We start from the raw sequence: 18,747 nt of genomic DNA, 5'->3' as shown, positions 1-18,747 counted from the left end.
ACTCATGTTGAAATTTAATTGCCAATGTAATAGTGTTGGGAGGTGGGGCCTTTAAGAGGTGATTAGGTTGATAGGATGGATTAATGTTTTTCTCCTTGGTTAGTTCTTGTGTGAATGCATTAGTTTCTGTAAGAGCAGGCTGTCATAAAGTGAAGTTGCTTTGCATTTTGAATGCCGACTTTCTCTTCCAATTCTCCAACATGTTATCACACAGCACAAGGCCCTCGCCAGAACCTGTCAGATGCAGCCTCCCAATCTTGAACTTCCCAGCCTGAAGAACTGTGGGCTAAAGAAACCTCTTTTGTTTATAAATTACTCAGTCCTGGGTATTCTGTTATAGCAATGGGAAACAGACTAAGAGAGTGCTCATTATCATCAACAAACTTTGATTTTACTTTTTATCCTTCTTATGGTCACTTGGTCACATGATAAATCAAACTAATCTTTAAAAAATAAATCAAACTAACCTTTAAAAAAAAATCTGATCACGTCCAACAGACATACACACACACAAACACACAAACACACACTCTCTGTCACACATGGGTACTCATTAACTTCCTATTTTTCTTTATAATCCAAAACCCTTAACAATGCCTCAAGGAGTCTAGATGATCTGCACCCACCCTGCCCACTCCGCCTCCTTTCCTGCCATTCCCTCCCCATCACTCTTTGCTCTCCAGCCACAATGGCTACCTTTCAGTTTCCTGTATGAACAGTATTTCTTTCTGCTTTGGAGTGTTCAGACAAACTCCTATTGATTGTACCGCCTAAATCCATTCAATTCTCTCTATTCCTTATACTAAACTAAACATAAGAAATGGGAACCTGACCTACCATCCAAATCTCCCACTGCTCTTCGGCTCTCTACCTGGCACCACACTTGAGTTTTGCGAGGCCAGTTGGGATGACTTAAGTTTGTAAGCCTTATTATTAGTTTTTTTTTTTTATTTTATATCAAAACACACAGAAATGTCTCTATCCTTTTCACTTTTTATTTAGCCTACAGCCCTTAAGTCATTCTGCCTAAAATTCATCATGCTCCTCTTCTTATTAGGTCCAATATCCCATATAAAGTAAAATTGCCTTGTGTGTAGTGCATGCTCAATACAAACTTATTTTTCTGGAAGTATCAGTTCCTGTGAGAGCAGGCTGTTATAAAGTGAAGCTGCTTTGCATTTTTGAATGCCGACTTTCCCTTCCAGTTCTCCAACATGTTCTCCAAATAGACATAAGTATCAGAGACTTATATATATATATTTTTTGTTCCTAATTTTTCTTCGCAGGAAATTACCTCTCCACACAGTCGGAGAGTCTGGAAGTCAAGTTGGATGCGGGAGCGTCATGCCCCCCTATAGCATACAGCAGTCCGTTCCAGGTTGTCACTCCTACGCCACCTCTCCTTTTTGACATCTGTGCACACAGTGTCCACTTATTAGTATGAGGATCAAAACATTCTACTGATTTGAGACAAGAGCTTCCATCACGACCACCAACTGCATAAAGTCTGTAAAAAGAATAAATGAAATGATAAATAAGACATTGTGCCATTATGCTTAGAACAAAGAGGCTCTTCTTATGTTATTTCATTGAATTTAAGGTGCCATCAGTTATAAAACACACTGTCAATGTGTGTGTCATTAAAGAAGATATGCTATGTTTGAAATGACACATGTAAGTATCTTATATCACTCTGTATAAACATGAAAAGGAAAACAAACTGCACATGAAGGCAATGACAACTATTTCACCACTGCCATCTCTTTGACAAGTCACCATTGATTGTAATATGCACTGAAATTCTAGAGGTGTTAAAATGTGTGTCTTAGAATAGACAAAATATGGTGTATAAATATACCATGGCTTATTTTTTTTTAATAGTTAAGACTTTATTATCAAGGAAGGAAACTAACCTTCTCTGAGCACCTACCATAGGTTAGGGACTTTATATGTACTAATTTAATCATCACAGTGATATGAGAAACTGTTTGAATCCCTGTTTCACAGGTAAAGAAACAAGGGTTCACAGAGAGTAAGAGACTTGCACAGGGTCACCCAGTAAGAAGCAGAATCGGGACACATAGTTTTATTAATGAACAAACAGTTGGACAGTCAACACAGTCATGTAGAATGTACTTGTAATAGTGAAATAGGAGAATGAAAATATAGCTTGAAACAATGGCATAAAAAGTAACATTTGTTACATATGAACAATGATCCTTCATTAATTTAAATTACTGCAGAAAAGGATATAGGTTATCACGTGAATGACCTAAATGTTACCTAGTAGATCAATTTAAATTCATTATCAATCAATACACTGCACTAATTTGAAACAGTCTTTTACTCTGAACCTAAAACGTTTGTAAAATATTTTAAATATTTGAACACAATATTTCTTGTTAAGCAAAAATCTTCTTGTATTTACTATTCATTTGGGAAGCTCTCTATAAATATTTTTTCTACTAGTTTTTTAAAAGAGTAAATTTACTTTGTTGCTCATCAAAAAGATTATACATTTTGAATTTACAAATGTTAGTTAATACTTAACTGTTTTTATCATTTCTCAAGAAATAATATTTTAATTATCCCAAATTTCTGCCAATTAAAACTCTAGGTATTTATATTTAGGTAAATCTACATATTTAACCACGGATTTCCTAATTAAGGTATGCCACTATGTCACTGAAACTGTTTCTTAAATAATAAGATGACCATATCTTAAACAGCAACATATGGTTGTAGCAATATCTTGTTCTAAACTTAAACTATATTAATAGTATTGAAATTGAAATTTATTTGAAACATTAAAATTTATCTTAAAACTTTTATCTGTTAAAAACTTTTATCTATTACTAACTTGTTTATGTTCTAGTTCTTAATATTATTCTTATCTTATCTAAATATGGATCACAGAACATAAGAAGCCTTCAACAATTAGGGAGGATCAGTAATTTAAAATAATTCACACATGCATATGTGTGTGCACACGTGTGCACACCCACACATACCCACACACAATAGGCTTTAAAGCCTCTTACCCTCTTGAACAGTGGACTCGTGGGTCTTAATTGTAAAGAATGGTACAGTACAATGATTAAAAGCATGAACTCTGGAACCAGACAATTCTGGTTCTACCACTTACTAGTTGTGACTATGGACAAGTTATTTAATCTGCATCTAAATTTCATCATCTATAAACCCTGCCTCATAGGATTCTTGATAATTAAATTTAAAGTACTTTGAACACTGCCTAGTACATGATAATCATGGTGTAAACATTTACAGAGAAAAATTAATTGTCTCTGTGTTCTTGTAGAAAATAGCACTTAGAGGAGATCTTAAGTGTACAATGTTTATATTCAGCTAATATTAAGGGTTAAAATCAACTGGTAACAGTTGCTAAATAATCATTATCTCAAGCAATGATTTTCAAACTGTGTTCTAAGAATAGGATTCTATGAAGAAATTGAGGGAGTCTAAAAAATGGTTCATTTGAATTTCAAATTTTAAACATTATTTTTAATTTTCAAAAATATCACCTGGCTCAATTAAATGTCATGTAAGACTCAGAACTCATCTCTCTTCTCCATGCTAGTGTCTATTATAATAAAAAGAGAAATATTATGTCAACTTGTGAAAGTATTGTACAACCTATATATACTTAATAGTAAGATTTAGGTCTTGCCTGATTTTTAAAATTATGATGAAGAATGCAAGTAGGCTGGGCATGGTGGCTCACACCTGTAATCCCAGCACATTGGGAGGCCAGGATGGGAAGAATTACTTGGGCCCAGGTATTTGAGACCAACCCGGGCAGCACAGTGAGATCCCATCTCCACAAAATATCATTTTTTGAAATTAGCCAGGCATGGTGGTGCACGCCTGTAGTCCCAGCTACTCAGAAGGCTGAGGTGTGAGGATAGCTTGAGCCTGGGAGGGAGGTTGAGGCTGCAGTGAGCTGTGATCGTGTCACTGCACTCCAGCCTGGGCAACAGAGCTAGACCCTGTCTCAAAAGTAAAAGGAATGCAAGTAGTTGGCAGATACTGTTTGAGATTCAACTTAGAAAAAAGATTTATTACTACTTTCAAACCGTTTGGGCAATTTAACTGAAGAATTTCCTGAAATTCCAATTAAATTACTCTAGTAGTTAAAATAACTGTTACCATTTCAGCCTCTTATCTGTGACTCAAGATTTTCCTCATATTAGACAATCAAGACAAGACACAGACATAAGCTGAGTGTTCTTTAAAATTTATTCTTCTGTTCTTCAGCACTTACTCTTCTTCACAGATTTTTATAATAAGTAAATATAAGCTTGAACTTGTGATACATTTTAAGTAAGCTTAAAATAAACTTGAACTTCCATTTGCCTTTTAAATACTGAGGTATTTTTAAGATTTCATTTGAAAGAGATTTAACTGCTAAAAATATTTGCCAGCCAGTGGCTTAAAGGTAGCCTGAGCAACTGGAAGTCTAAATAAGGTTTCTTTCTGTCAAACATGGTAGGAAGAAAAATGTTAACACCTTAAAAATTTTAAGATTTGGGAGGACAAGGTGGGCTGATCACTTGAGGTCAGGAGTTCGAGACCAGCCTGGCTGACATGGTGAAACCCTGTCAAGAATATAAAAATTAGCTGGGAATGGTGGCGGGTGCCTATAATCCCAGATACTTGGGAGGCTGAGCCAGAAGAATCACTGGAACCCAGAAGGAGCTGAGATTGCCCACTGCCCTCCAGCCTGGGAGATAGAGCGAGACTCTGTCTACTCCCCCACCACCCCCGACCAAAAAAAAAAAAAAAAAAAAAGAAAAGAGAAAGAAATTATAAATAAGTTAAAATAGGCCAGGTGCAGTGGCTCATGCCTGTAATCCTAGCACTTTGGGAGGCCAAGGTGGGTGGATCACCTGAGGTCAGGAGTTCGAGACCAGCCTGGTCAACATGGCGAAACCCCGTCTCTATCAAAAATACCAAAATTAGCTGGATGTGGTGGTACACATCTGTAGTCCTAGCTACTTGGGAGGCTGAGGCAGGAGAATCGCTTGAACCTGGGAGGTGGAAGAGGCTGTAGTGTGCTGAGATCGTGCCACTGTACTCCAGCCTGGGAGACAAAGTGAGACTCTCTCTCAAAATAAATAAAAAAATAAGTAATAAGTTAAAATAACAAAAACCACAAAAATCAAAGCTCTTCATTTTACAGAATAAAAAAACTGAGGCACAGAGAAATGATTTGTTCTAAACCACAAAGCAATGATAAGATGCATCGTTAGTGTTTTTCAACCAACCGCATACTTTCTACTTATTCCAGATTCTTTATACTATACTTTCAAAATCAAATTTCTTAATAGTTAGTAGATTAGAGATCCTTACCTTCTGATATGATTAATTAGGTTGTCTCTGAATTATATTCAATTAACTGTACTTTAGGTGGGTTAAGGATTGAAATATTTCTCATTAGAGGGCAAGAAAAGGTAAGAAAGTAAGATGTTTCTAGGCCTAGAAAGCTAAGCTACTGTAGGTCCGGAAATCAGGTTTCAGAGAAGGCAATTATTGTTTTGTCCTCTATTAGAAATAAAGGCTAAGAAATATGCTGCTGAACAAAAATTAATCCAATGAATCAATCCCAAAGGTTTAAATCAAAGGGTCAAAACCGAGAAGATACTGTTTCATTTTCTTTTTCTCTCATTTACTAGATTATTTAATGGCTGACTCTTATCAAAGAGTTTAGAAAGATATGTAGTGATGAATTTTGAAGTTATTTCTTTAGCTAAAACATATGAGGGGAGGGGCATGGAGATCAAAAACATCTCAAAAGTGATTTCCATTTATCCATCTTATCACATGTAATAGTGCTTAAAAAAAGTATCAAAAAGTAGAACATAACTGATGGGTCCTGAAGAAACAAGATCTTAGGTCCTAAAATATAAAACATTTCACTAATTTTTCATTTTTCTTATAATAATCAATAACAAAATTCTATAAATAATTTTAATTCTATTTTAACCTTGATCCATTGATTTTTCTGGAAACAATGATAAAGCATTCTAAATGAGCAAAAGGTACCCTACAAATAACTTTTCTTTAACAACTACAGACGGCTTCATTTTATGGAAGAAGAAAGGACGGAAAAAAGACACATATTTACTTTCCGAGTAACAGAGCTATTAGTGATGGCTCTACCTATATTTATTTATTCAGAGCAGACAAGAAGCAAGAGAGCACCTCTTTATAAATCCATTCTAGTTTTCACCAGTTTTCCAAGATAAGAAAGAAAAGAGGTTCGTGAAAGTCAAGATAAATCAGTAGAAATGATGGAAGGAATTTTTAGATAAATACTGAGAGAGACTACACTACTTTTAAAAGACCATATATGCTTTTAAACATAATACAGATAATATACTTTTAAAGTATATTAAATAAAATATTTTAATATAGATATACCAGATTTTTACAGTACAACTTATTAATATTGAACGTTAATATAAAATGTCTTCACTCAAAATGATAACTAGAAATGTACAGTATCTGCATATTAAAATGAAAGCCTAGCTTAACAATCAACTGTTTATATTTACAACTATTATAGAAAGAGACATTGTCTTAAAAGTCTCTTCAAATCACTGTATTTATGTATATCTTTAAATTAGAAATGATATAGCTTAATAAATTTGGTGTATTGCATTTTAAATAGAACTTTAAATATTTCCTTACTTTCCACTTAGTACTGCCACACCTACTGTACTCCTGGGGGTAGACATAGTGGCAACAAAATTCCACTGGCGAGCCTGAGGGTCCCATCTTTCTACTGTGTTCAGATAGCTCCAGCCATCATGTCCTCCTACAGCATACATGGGACCTTCTAGTACAGCCACACCTATGAGGAGACAGGAAACAACGACTTCAGGTTGGCTGCCGTCTTAAAAATCACATTTTAATTGAAGTATAAGTACAATAAGCCTTAAACATACAAATGGAACTGAGTAAACATTTATGATGTAGACATGTGTCCTCAGTGTTCTTAGTAGGTCGGTGGGTGGGTGGGTGGGTGGGGGGTTGAAATAGCATGGGCGTTCTGGTCTTAAAAGTTCTAGAGATTGGCTGGGCGCGGTAACTCATGCCTGTAATCTCAGTGGTTTGGGAGTCCAAGGTGGGAGGACCACTTGAGGTCAGGAGTTTGAGACCGGCCTGGCCAGTATGGCGAAATCCCTTCTCTACTAAAAATACAAATATTAGCTGGGCATGGTGGCAGGTGCCTGTAATCCCAGCTACTTGGGAGGCTGAGGCAGGAGGACTGCTTGAGCCCTGGGGGCGGAGGTTGCAGTGAGCCAAGATCGCGCCACTGCACTCCAGTCTGGGCAACAGAGTGAGACTCTGTCTCAAAAAAAAAAGTTCTAGAGGCTGGGCGAGGTGGCTCAAGCCTGTAATCCCAGAGCTCTGAGAGGCCAAGGTGGAAGGATCTCTGTGAGATTAGCCTGGGCAACACAGGAAGGCTGCCATCTCTATGAAATTTTTTTGTTAAAATTAGCCAAGCATGGTGGCATTATCTATAGTCCTAGCTAAGGTGAAGGATCCCCTGAACTCAGGAGTTTCAGGATGCACTGAGCTATGATCACACCTCTAGCCTGGATGACAGAGTGAGACCCTGTCTCTAAAAAAAATTAAAAATTTTAGAAGCAATATTTTTAGGTACAATGGTGGAAAATTATTTTAAAACTGCACCAGATGCATACACTGCTACTATTTAAAACATTTTTCAACAATTTGGATTTAAGATATATTTGGAAAAGTATTTTTATACCTTCTCCCCTATTAATTCAAATTCATGAGATTTTACTATAGTTAGATTTGATACCATGATCTATTGGTATGATTCATCAGCAGGGAGCTGAGCTAGATTCATTTGTTAATTTATTCAACAAATATCTTCTGCATGTCTACTAAGTACCGGGCACTCAATAGAATGTAACAGGTAAGGGCTGTGCCCTCATAAATCTTATAGTCAGGAAACAGACATAAAATATATTTTAGTTAATAACAATTGCTAATTTAAAAAGTGGTGCAGAGTAAAAGGATAGAGAGGGTCAGGGGAGACCTTTCTGGTAAGGTAACATTTAAGCAAGAATGTGAATGAAGTTGGGAAACCAGATTTGGAGATAGCTGGGGGAAGAGAAGGTGAAGTAGAGGAAATGGCACGTGCAAAGGTCCTGAGGTATGCTCACTGTGTCTGAGGGACAACAAGGTGGCCAGTCTGGCTAGGCAGGGTGAGTGAGGGGGAAAATATAAGAGATGAGGGAGAGTGTAGAGCCAGATCATGCAGGGCAGTCAGAGACTGCAGATAAGGACTCTGATCTTATCTCTTGTAAGGACTTTGGATCTTATTCTGAATGAGATGGAGAACGGTCTCCATGATGGCTTTCAGATGGCTTTAAGGTAGAGGGATTTGAGAAGAGGTGAGACATGATCATGGCCAGGTGAGATAAAATGTCTCACCTGGGGGCCAAAAGAACCCCTGTATTACAGATATATTTTAATTTGTGAAATCACAGCCAGATAAGAAAAATACTCATCATTCATGCATGACCCAAATCAACATATTATTCCACTCATTTATTACATATTGTACCCCACCAGTACCAGCTTTTGGAGATTTTATATGTGTGTGTGTGTGTACACATATGTACACACATATATGTGTATATAAATATTCATACATGTTATTTATATGCTTATATGTGCATATACACATTTTATGTGTATATATGTATAAACAAAAATATACACATATCAAAATATACATGTGTAATATATACACATACTGTATATACATGTTTATGATACATGTATATCTCTAATTTTACATATATACATGTATATATGTATATATGTAAAATGCGTAATATGTCAAAGGGGGCAGAAAAGGGGTTCACCTAATTCAACCCATTAAAAAATGGCTTTGAAAAGAAATTTTAAGCCTGGTGTGGTAGCTCACAAGTGTAATTCTAGCACTTTCAGAGGCTGAGGCAGGCAGACTGCTTCAGCCCAGGAGTTCCAGACCAGCCTGGGCAACATGGTGAAACCCTGTCTCCACCAAAAATACAAAAATTAGCCAGGTGTGATAGTGCATGCCTGTAGTTCCAGCTACTAGACAGGCTGAGGTGGGAGGACTGCTTAAGCCCAGGAGGAAGAGGTTGCAGTGAGCCAAAAAGGTACCACTGCATTCCAGCCTAGGTGACAGAGCAAGAACCTGTCTCAAAAAAAAAAAAAAAAAAATTAGCAGAACTCTTTTTTTGAATGAAATGTCCATAAAATTCCCACATATGAAGAGATAAAAGGAATGTTTCTTAAATAAAAGATTATTTTAGGCCAGGTGTGGTGGCTCACGCCTGTAATCCCAGTACTTTGGGAGGCCAAGGTGGGTGGATTAAGAGGTCAAGAGATTGAGACCATTCTGGCCAACATGGTGAAACCCGTCTCTACTGGTGGAAATACAAAAATGAACTGGGCATGGGGGCATGCGCCTGTAGTCCCAACTACTAGGGAGGCTGAGGCAGGGAAATCACTTGAACCCAGGAGGCAGAAGTTGCAGTGAGCCGAAATTGCGCCACTGCACTTCAGCCTGGCAACAGAACGAGTCTCTGGCTCCAAAAAAAAAAAAAAAGTTTACTTTATAGGTTCAAATTTGTAACAGTTATTTAATTATAAGGTAATTTAGTAAGAACATTGCTGTGTTGAATGACACAAAACTTTTAAATTAGGGCTTAAAGAAGACAGTTTTGAGCTATGTGATCATTTTCCTTTCAACTTGCTGCAGTTCAGTAAAGTCTTCTGTATGGCACCTAGAACTACTGACAGTATTCAATGCACAGTGTCATTTGCACAGAACAGCTGGACTATGAGCAATCACATTATATCTACTATATCCATAAGGATTTAGCCTATGTTAGAATTACATTTTCTTCCCCATGGTAGGGGAGGGGAAGCACGCAGTTGACTCATTCTACCCTGGATTTTATGGTCAACCCAAATTTCTAAGTCTCATTCATGCTCAGCTCACATTTTCCCAGTCTGTGCCTATATAATAGTTGATTTTATGGACTCAAGAGTCATGTTTTACAAGTTTACTTTGTTAAATTTCATATAGTTAATTTTAAGCTCCTTCTCTCTGTCTTTGCCTTAACCCTCTGGTTTTATTTCCTTATCAAACTTCAAACTTAAGATGATCTTGCATTGAGAACTAATTACAACTAAGTGGAAATCTATGTCTGTTTGATCTCTTACTGTATCCACCACCATACCCATTTCAATCTTCATCCCTAGAGAGTTTTCATTACTGTCTACTGTTATTTAGTGGAAGCCTCTGCTCTGGTGGTCAGTATTAATAAAACTGAGTATTGTATAAACCATACTATCTAAACTCAACCATACCTTCACTGGTATTGATCTTTTTTTTTTTTTTTTTTTTTTTTTGAGATAGATTTGTTGCCCAGGCTGGAGTGCACGATCACAGCTCACTGCAGCCTTGACCTCCCAGGCTTAAATGATTCTCCCTCCTCAGCCTCCTGAGTAGCTGGGACTACAGGCCCAAGCCACCTAATTTTTTAATTAAAAAATTTTTTCCCAGCTAATTTTTAAATTTTTTGTAGAGATTGTTTTTTCCTAAGTTGCCCAGGACGGTCTTGAACTCCTAGGCTCAAGCAATCCTCCTGCTTTGGCCTCCCAAATTGCCGGGATTATAGGCGTGAGCCACTGCATCCGGCCTCATCTTTTATGATGACCTATCAAGTTCTTTATTGCAGCATGTGAGGAATGCTTGGTGACTGCTGCTGATGCAGTGGCTGCCACACGGGTCTTCTGCCTAGTACAGCACGGGTCTTCTGCCTAGTACAGAATGTAAATGTGCTGTGGGAGCTATTGATATTTTGAGTGAATCTGCACAGTTATACTTACCAAGGCCATGTCTATGTGTGGACATAGGTGGCATCACACTCCAAGTTTTTGTTTTGGGGTTGTAGCACTCTACAGTATTCAAAGTCTTCAGTCCATCTCTTCCTCCAACCACATACAGTTTGTCATCTAGCACTGCAACACCGAACTGTAGTCTCCTCCCATTCATATTTGCTACTGGAGTCCACATATTTGTACGGAGATCATACTTTTCAATGCTTGTTGCTCCTTCATAGTAATATACAGAAGTTATATAAATAAAAATTATACCGTAATTGGTAATTTTATGAAATTACAGATACAAAAATATAATCTTATTAGCATTGAGAATAATAATTTTATTATATTTCATGAAGGTCCTGCATGATCTAGCCTCTGCCTAACTCTGTGTCCTCGACTCTTACTATTCTCCAGGGCACACACAGGGCCCAGTAAGAAAAGGTCAAATGGACAAGGATTATCTGTCAAAGGAGGGTGAGAAACAACACCCAGAAGTGGAGGGAAAAAAAGCAGAGGCTCAGTTAAGTGTCATGGAAGCCAAAGGAAGAAAGTTTATAGCAGTAGGTCTGCTATACAGTATCCCACTGAAAGGATCAAATAAGATGAAGACTAAGAAGTATTATTGGATTTAGCTACATGGAGGTCATTGATGACTTCAGAGGGAGGTTCCTTATTGAGTGGTTGAGACGTGACTGGGAGGTGAGGAAACACAGACAGTGAGCATAGAAGATTCTTCTGAGAAGTCTGGCTATCAAAGTAAGGAAAGGTAGAAATTACTAGAAGAGTTGAGGAAGGTTTTGTTTTGCTTTTAAAATTTGAAAACTCAGAGTTTGCTTAAATGTGAATGAAAAGGATCTGGTTGAGAGGAAAGCAGCTAAAAATACAGGAGATGAAAGGGATCAGAATGAACATAAGGAACCATGTTCATTATGGTTCGTGGGGAGGCAGGAAAGCACAGTACCCAGGGCACAGGCAGAAGAGCTGGCTTTCACAGGAGGAGGGGAACATATTCTACTGCAATAAGCAAGGACAGGGTAAGTACAGATCAGGTACTTTGGAAACTGTGAGGGTAAGGAGTTCAGGAGGTTGCTGCCTGAAGGCATCTATGTTTTCCTTCCTTTTTTTTTTAAGAATTGGAAGATTCCAGGACTCCTTTGTTCTCTTTATGAGTTAAGATGAACGGATGTTTAAAAAAAAAAAAAAAAACCCTCTAAAAAAAAACCTAACCCCCAATTGTGAAGAGTTCAACTAGAACCCTCTTCTCTCTTCTAAGCTTCTAATACATCAAGTAAGCAGTGCTAACCTTACAGAATTATAATCATGACTAACACTTATTCTAAAGTATTTGTTATAATTTGGTCATCAGAGCACCAGTATTATTGATAATTTCCTAAAATTTAGAAATAGTTTTGTTATACACATGGATTTTCTCATGTTAAAGTTTTTATTTACCCTACAGAATTCTAAATTATTTGGGATAGACAGCAAGTCTTTTTCTACCTCTGCATGCATGCATATATATATATATATTTTTTTTTTGAGACAGAGTCTTGCTTTATCATCCAGGCTGGAGTGCAATGGCATGATCTCGGCTCACCACAACCTCCACCTCCCAAGTTCAAGTAATTCTTGTACCTCAGCCTCCCAAACTGGGATTACAGATATGTACCATCACTCCCAACTAATATTTTGTACTTTTAGTAGAGACAGGGTTTTGCTATATTGGCCAGGCTCGTCTCAAACTCCTGGCCTCAAGTGATCCTCCCACCTTGGCCTCCCAAAGTGCTGGGATTATAGGCATGAGCCACTTTGCCCGGCCTTCACCTCTGTATTTTTCACAGCACCAAATAGAGTCCCTTATACATAGTATAGCTATTCAAAAATATGTTTGAATACTTTTTCTTTATAGTTTCTAGCTATAGTGAGGTTTTTTACTCATATGCTTACATTGTAATAGTAACATACATAGTAATAGTATATTTAATTACTCTAAATATGATCTTAAAATATCATTCCTGCCATCAAATAAATCAAATCAAATTAGAAAATTCCCTCCAACAAATAAAAAGCTAATCATCTCTCTTCACAAATATATTTAGGGAATACTTTTAAATTTTAAGTTATTTCTTTTAGATCTAGTTTACTAAGCAGTATCATATTCACATGAATTGGTAACTAAAAGTTATTTTGCTAATTTGAAACATAAAAATATTAAAACATAGTCTCACATATATATTTAATATATATTATATTATATGTAATATATAATACATTTAATATATATTATATTATGATATATTTAATATATATTACATTAAATATATAAATTATATATTTATATATTATATATCATATGTATGATATATATTATGTAATATATACCATGCACATTATATGTATTATATATTTATATATAATACACATAATATATAATTTATATAATATATAATATATATTATATTTATTATATATATATATTATATTATATGTATTATATATAATATATAAATATAATATATATTAAATATATATACATATTTAAATCCAAATATCCAAAACTAACAAAAGCCTAATAATTGTAAAATTTTATGTAAAACCTTGGGGCTTCCCTAATTTATACCAAAGAATTAACCTTTTATAAAAGTAAGCACAAATATACTCTAACATTTTCTGAGTGGCTATTTGGAGCCAGTATTAGCTTATTTGTTTGGCCCTGTACTAAACAGATATATGAAGGGACCAGGAGTCCAATGGTCAGACTACCATCTGACTAAGGCAAACTGCTCTTCATTATAAAGATGGGAAATAAATTAGGGCCAAGCAGATAGCTTGAACAGGATAGGTCAGAGTATTTAATTATTAAAAAATACTCAGAAATAAAGTTGGTCAAACAGAAGGGTCAGATTAGAGAAAGTCTTAAATGAGGCATTTGCATCTTATGTGCTAAGAAATAAAGACTGCTGGAGTTTTTGAGCAGAATAATGGCATGTTCATTGAAGAGTCAATGGAATAGAATATCATCTCCAAAGCCAAAATGCCTTTTTGAATCTTGACCTTATCACTAATTAGTTGTGTAATCTTTCGAAAGTTACTTAAGTTCTCCAAATCTTAGTTTCCCTATCTATAAAAAGAGAACTGTTATGAAGATGAAATGAAATAACATAGGCTAAGTGCTTAGCATAATGCCTGCCACATATTAACAACGTAATGAATGCTATTCCCTCTAAATTAACATGACCAAAATATGTAGACTGACAGAAGGCTAACTGGAATTAGAAGGATGGAAGCAGAAATTTGGAAGAATTAGATATAAGACCCATTTGCAAAAAGACCTGACGACTGTCAGAATGTAAGATTTCAGAGAGACAGAGAGAGAGAATGAGAATTGTTTACTTTGGGTGCTTAGTATCTAGTTCCCTTCCCAAGCTTGGGGAATTTTCCACCTGTATGTATGAGCCTTGATGGGAAGCAGGAACTCATCTCTTAGAAAGCTGAAAAGACAGATACACATTTTCCTTGCCATGTACCAAGGCAAGTTTCCTTGCCTTTCCACATACCAGGCTTGAGTTAAAAGCTGAGCAGCATGACTTATAATCCTTGTGGGAAGGAAGGGGGAGGGATAGCATTAGGAGATATACCTAATGTAAATGATGAGTTAATGGGTGCAGCACACCAACATGGCACATGTATACATATGTAACAAACCTGCACATTGTACACATGTACCCTAGAACTTAAGGTATAATAATAAAAAAAAAAAGCTGAGCACCAAATAGATATTTCACACAAGTTGGAAATATGAGAATAAAATCAAAGTGAGGGTATTATACATAAATATAGAGATAACAGTTAAAGCCTTGAAAAGGAGAGAAAAAGATAGAGGGAGGAGAGTGCTAGTAATGACTCTACAAAAGCTAGCACCAGCTCCAGGTACACAGATGACAATAAGTATTTGCAGATTATCTGAACAATGGAAAATCTTTTCCAATGTTGAAATATTTATACTGTAACCCTAATCAGTTATCTTATTTATTTCTGTACCATGCAGTCATCAGGCCTATATCTAAAACATAAGCATCTACAAATAAATAGCACTATGTTATATGTTATTTGGGTTAGAAAGTGGTAGTCAGGGGGTTGCTATTGAATGGTCATGGAAGGCCTCCTTGGTAAGTTGTCATTTGAGAGATTTGAGTGAATAATTTCTGCTAGGCACTTCAATATCTGGGGGCAGAGCATGCCAGTGAGAGCATCAGGTAAAGTAATATCCTGGATATGGATAAAATGTTTGGCCTGTTAGATGAATGAAAAGGCCAATGGGGTTGAAATAAAAGCATCAGTAAGGGAAGAAGTATTAACAGAATGAGCTGACATCAGAGAGGTAGCCAGAAGTCAGAGACTGTCAGGAGATTGCAGACTGCTAGTGCCAGGAGTTCAAAGGGGAGATCAATGCATATTGAGGGATAATACACAGAAAGTTTCTAGCATAACACTGGCACCCAGCAAGCACTGTGCATAGTGTTTATTACTATTATTTTTAATTATTATTATTTTTTTGAGACAGACTCTTGCTCTATTGCCCAGGCTGGGGTACAGTGGTATGATTTCCGCTCACTGCAATCTCCGCCTCCCATGTTCAAGCGATTCTCCTGCCTCAGCCACCCAAGTAGCTGGGATTACAGGCACCTGCCACCACGCCTGGTTAATTTTTTTAGGTATTTTTTAGTAGAGATGAGGTTTCACCATGTTGGCCAGGCTGGTCTCAACCTCCCGACCTCAAGTGATCCACCCGCCACGGCCTCCCAAAGTGCTGGGATTATAGGCATGATCCCTGCCTATTTTTAATATTAATAATAACTTGTGAGAGTGGTACAAAGAATTCTTAAGATACCTTTGACCCAGATTTCCCAAATGTTTACTTTTTACTGTATTTGCTATGTAGGTATTTTTTTTCCCTGAACTGTTTAGGAGTAAGTTGTGGCCCGGTGCACTGGTTCACAGCTGTAATCCCATCATTTTGGGAGGATGAGGCAGCCAGATCACTTGAGGTCAGGAGTTTGAGAACAGCTGGCCAATATGGTGAAACCTCATCTCTACTAAAAATACAAAAATTAGTCAGGCATGTGTGGTGGCATGTGCCTGCAGTCCCAGCTACTCAGGAGGCTGAGGGAGGAGAATTGTCTGAACCCGGAAGGCAGAGGATGCAGTAAGCTGAGATAGCATCACTGTACTTCAGCATGGGTGACTGAACAAGACTCTGTTTCAAAAAAGCAAAAAACAAAAAAACAGTAACTTGCAGAAATTATGGCATTATACCTCTAATACTCAGTGTATCTTCCTCAAAATGAGAAATTATCTTATAAGACCAAAATACAATAATCAAAATCTGGAAATTAACTTTTTTTTTTTTTTTTTTTTGAGACAGAGTCTTGCTTTGTCACCCAGGCTGGAGTGCAGTGGCGCAATCTCGGCTCACTGCAACCTCTGTTTCCTGGACTCAGGTGATCCTCCTGCCTCAGCTTCCCGAGTGTAGCTGGGACTATAGGCGTGTGCCACCATGCTGGGCTAATTTTTTTGTATTTTTGGTAAAGACGGGGTTTCACCATATTGCCCATGCTGGTCTTGAACTCCTGACCTTAAGTGATCTACCCACCTCATCCTCCCAAAATGCTGAGATTACAGGCGTGAGCCACAGTACCCACCTGAAATTAACATTTATACCACATTATTATCTAATCTACAGACCTTATTTGGATTTTGTCATTTGTCTCAGTTATGTCTTTTACAGCAAAAGAAAATCCAAGATGATGCATTATAATAGCTGTCACGTCTCTTTAGTCTCCTATAATCTGGAACAATTTCTGAATCTTTTATTTCATGACACTGACATTTTTGAATACTATAGGCAGATAAGTTATTTTGTAGACTGTCTCTCAACTTAGATTTGTTTCCTCCTCATGATTAGATTCAGGTTACACACTCTTGGCAAGGACGGCATAGATGGGTGGCTGAATTCTCCGTGCATCCTGTCCTGCACAATGCTGCTGCTTAGTCTGTTTTCTGTCAACATTATCTTTGATCATTTGCTTCAGTGCTGTGTGCCAGGTTTTTCTACTTTAAATATACTATTTGTGTATTTGTAACTAGTAAACATGTGGCTGAGAGACACTTTTAGACTAAGTATCCTGTTGTCAAACTTTTCCCACTAGTCTCAGCATCCACTGATAATTCTCGACTGAATTGGTTACTGGTGGTTACTAAATGGTAACTTTTGCAATCTCATCTTTCCTTCTATATTCATTCATTGGCATTCTTCTGTAAGGAAGAGCTTTCCTTTCTCCCTTGTTTATTTGTATAGGTGTGGAACCATGGATACTTATTGATTTCATAGGTTATAATCTTTTACTATTATTTATTTTGAAGCTCAGATCATCCCAGATTTGGACAATAGTAGCCCCTACAAACTGTTTCCTGTGTCTTTTGACCTGTCTCCATCATTCTTTGACCACTTCCTTTTTTCTGGTCTAGAGGATGTTACACAATTATCTGGTACTTTTTCTGCCCCTGTCCTGCAACCAGCCATTTCTCCAAAGAGTTCTTTGGCCATATATGTACTTATTAAAGTATCTTTTTCTTTGTTCCTCCCTCCCCCAAATAAAAGATTATTTGGTACCTTTCGTTGAATCGATTCCCCCAACTGCAAATAATGTACCAACAGTTGACTTCCTAGGTTTTGTCCGAGGACTCTGTAACATGGGTCGTCTCTCTGGTAATAAATGGTACTTCATTGCTTCCATAATGAGTTTCTGACATTCTATATCATCCCGAAAAAGTGCATTATTTTCCATGTCTGCCAGGAACTAGAAAAGAATAGTGGTGGGTATGTATACTGAATGACTAAGAAAATGGTAGGGTTTACCGAAAAAAATGACATAACTATCAAATGGATTTTTACATATTTTAAAAAAATTCAAGCATAGGCACATATTTTTAACTAAAATATGCAACATTTACAAGATTTACATTTTAAATTTCACTGAAAAACAAAACATGAGTAGCATAAATGGTATCCTCTAAAATCTTAGTACTGTAGTGCTTATCTCTGGGTAGTAGGAATACTGGTGCTTTTTAAATAAAGTTTTTTTTTACTACTTTTCTATAATTTCCAGATTTTCTAAAATAAATAATTTTACTATTAAAATCAGAACTAATTCTAATGGAAGAATAATTATAAGTGGGAGATGACTAATTATGCTGCGTTAACTTTGCTAAACAATGTCCAACTAACAACTGCAAAAGCAAAAGTTACCAATTTCTCAAGGGACAATGAACTCCAAACAGTGATTGGTCTAAAAACATTAAAATCCCTTTTGTGTCACTGAATCCAACTTTATGTATTTATATAACACAAATACAATTTTTATATGTTTATATAGCACAAATACGATTACACCTTGTCTTTTTAAAAATGATAGTCTTTTAAAAAATAAAATGAAAGTACAATCACATTGGAAATTAAATAAAACAAAAAAAAATTTTAAATCTTTTCCTTTTGTGCTTGGTTCTCCATCCCCCCCTCCCCATCCTGCAATTCTTCCCTGCCTTATAAAAACAACCTGGTGTGCAGCCTTTCATATTTTCTTCATATTTATGCAATCCTCTGCTGACATAATTCTCATACATTTATATGTATAACATATATAAATACATGTAGTAATTTTTACAGTTCTTTCTTTTAGTAATTGTTTTATTATATGCTTTGCTGCATCTTACCATCTTTACTCAACAATATCTCACGAAAAT

The 18,747-nt window shown here is 36.4% G+C and overlaps 1 protein-coding gene across 7 annotated transcripts in view; it reads right to left on the bottom strand.

The window, feature by feature from the left end:
• Positions 1 to 18,747, bottom strand: part of KLHL5 (kelch like family member 5) — a 77,674-nt gene that overhangs the window by 7,502 nt on the left and 51,425 nt on the right. For all 7 annotated transcript variants that reach the window (XM_030921496.1, XM_030921476.1, XM_030921477.1 and 4 more), the window contains 4 exons: positions 17,618 to 17,804; positions 10,948 to 11,172; positions 6,712 to 6,874; positions 1,295 to 1,507 (listed from right to left, as the gene is read on the bottom strand). In XM_030921496.1, the coding sequence (XP_030777356.1) occupies positions 1,295 to 1,507; positions 6,712 to 6,874; positions 10,948 to 11,172; positions 17,618 to 17,804 (788 nt within the window). The remainder of the gene's footprint in view (positions 1 to 1,294; positions 1,508 to 6,711; positions 6,875 to 10,947; positions 11,173 to 17,617; positions 17,805 to 18,747) is intronic.

The sequence above is a fragment of the Rhinopithecus roxellana genome, chromosome 2 (assembly GCF_007565055.1).
Source record: "Rhinopithecus roxellana isolate Shanxi Qingling chromosome 2, ASM756505v1, whole genome shotgun sequence".
Taxonomy (NCBI): Eukaryota; Metazoa; Chordata; class Mammalia; order Primates; family Cercopithecidae; genus Rhinopithecus; species Rhinopithecus roxellana.
This window is presented reverse-complemented; position numbering and strand designations above follow the sequence as displayed.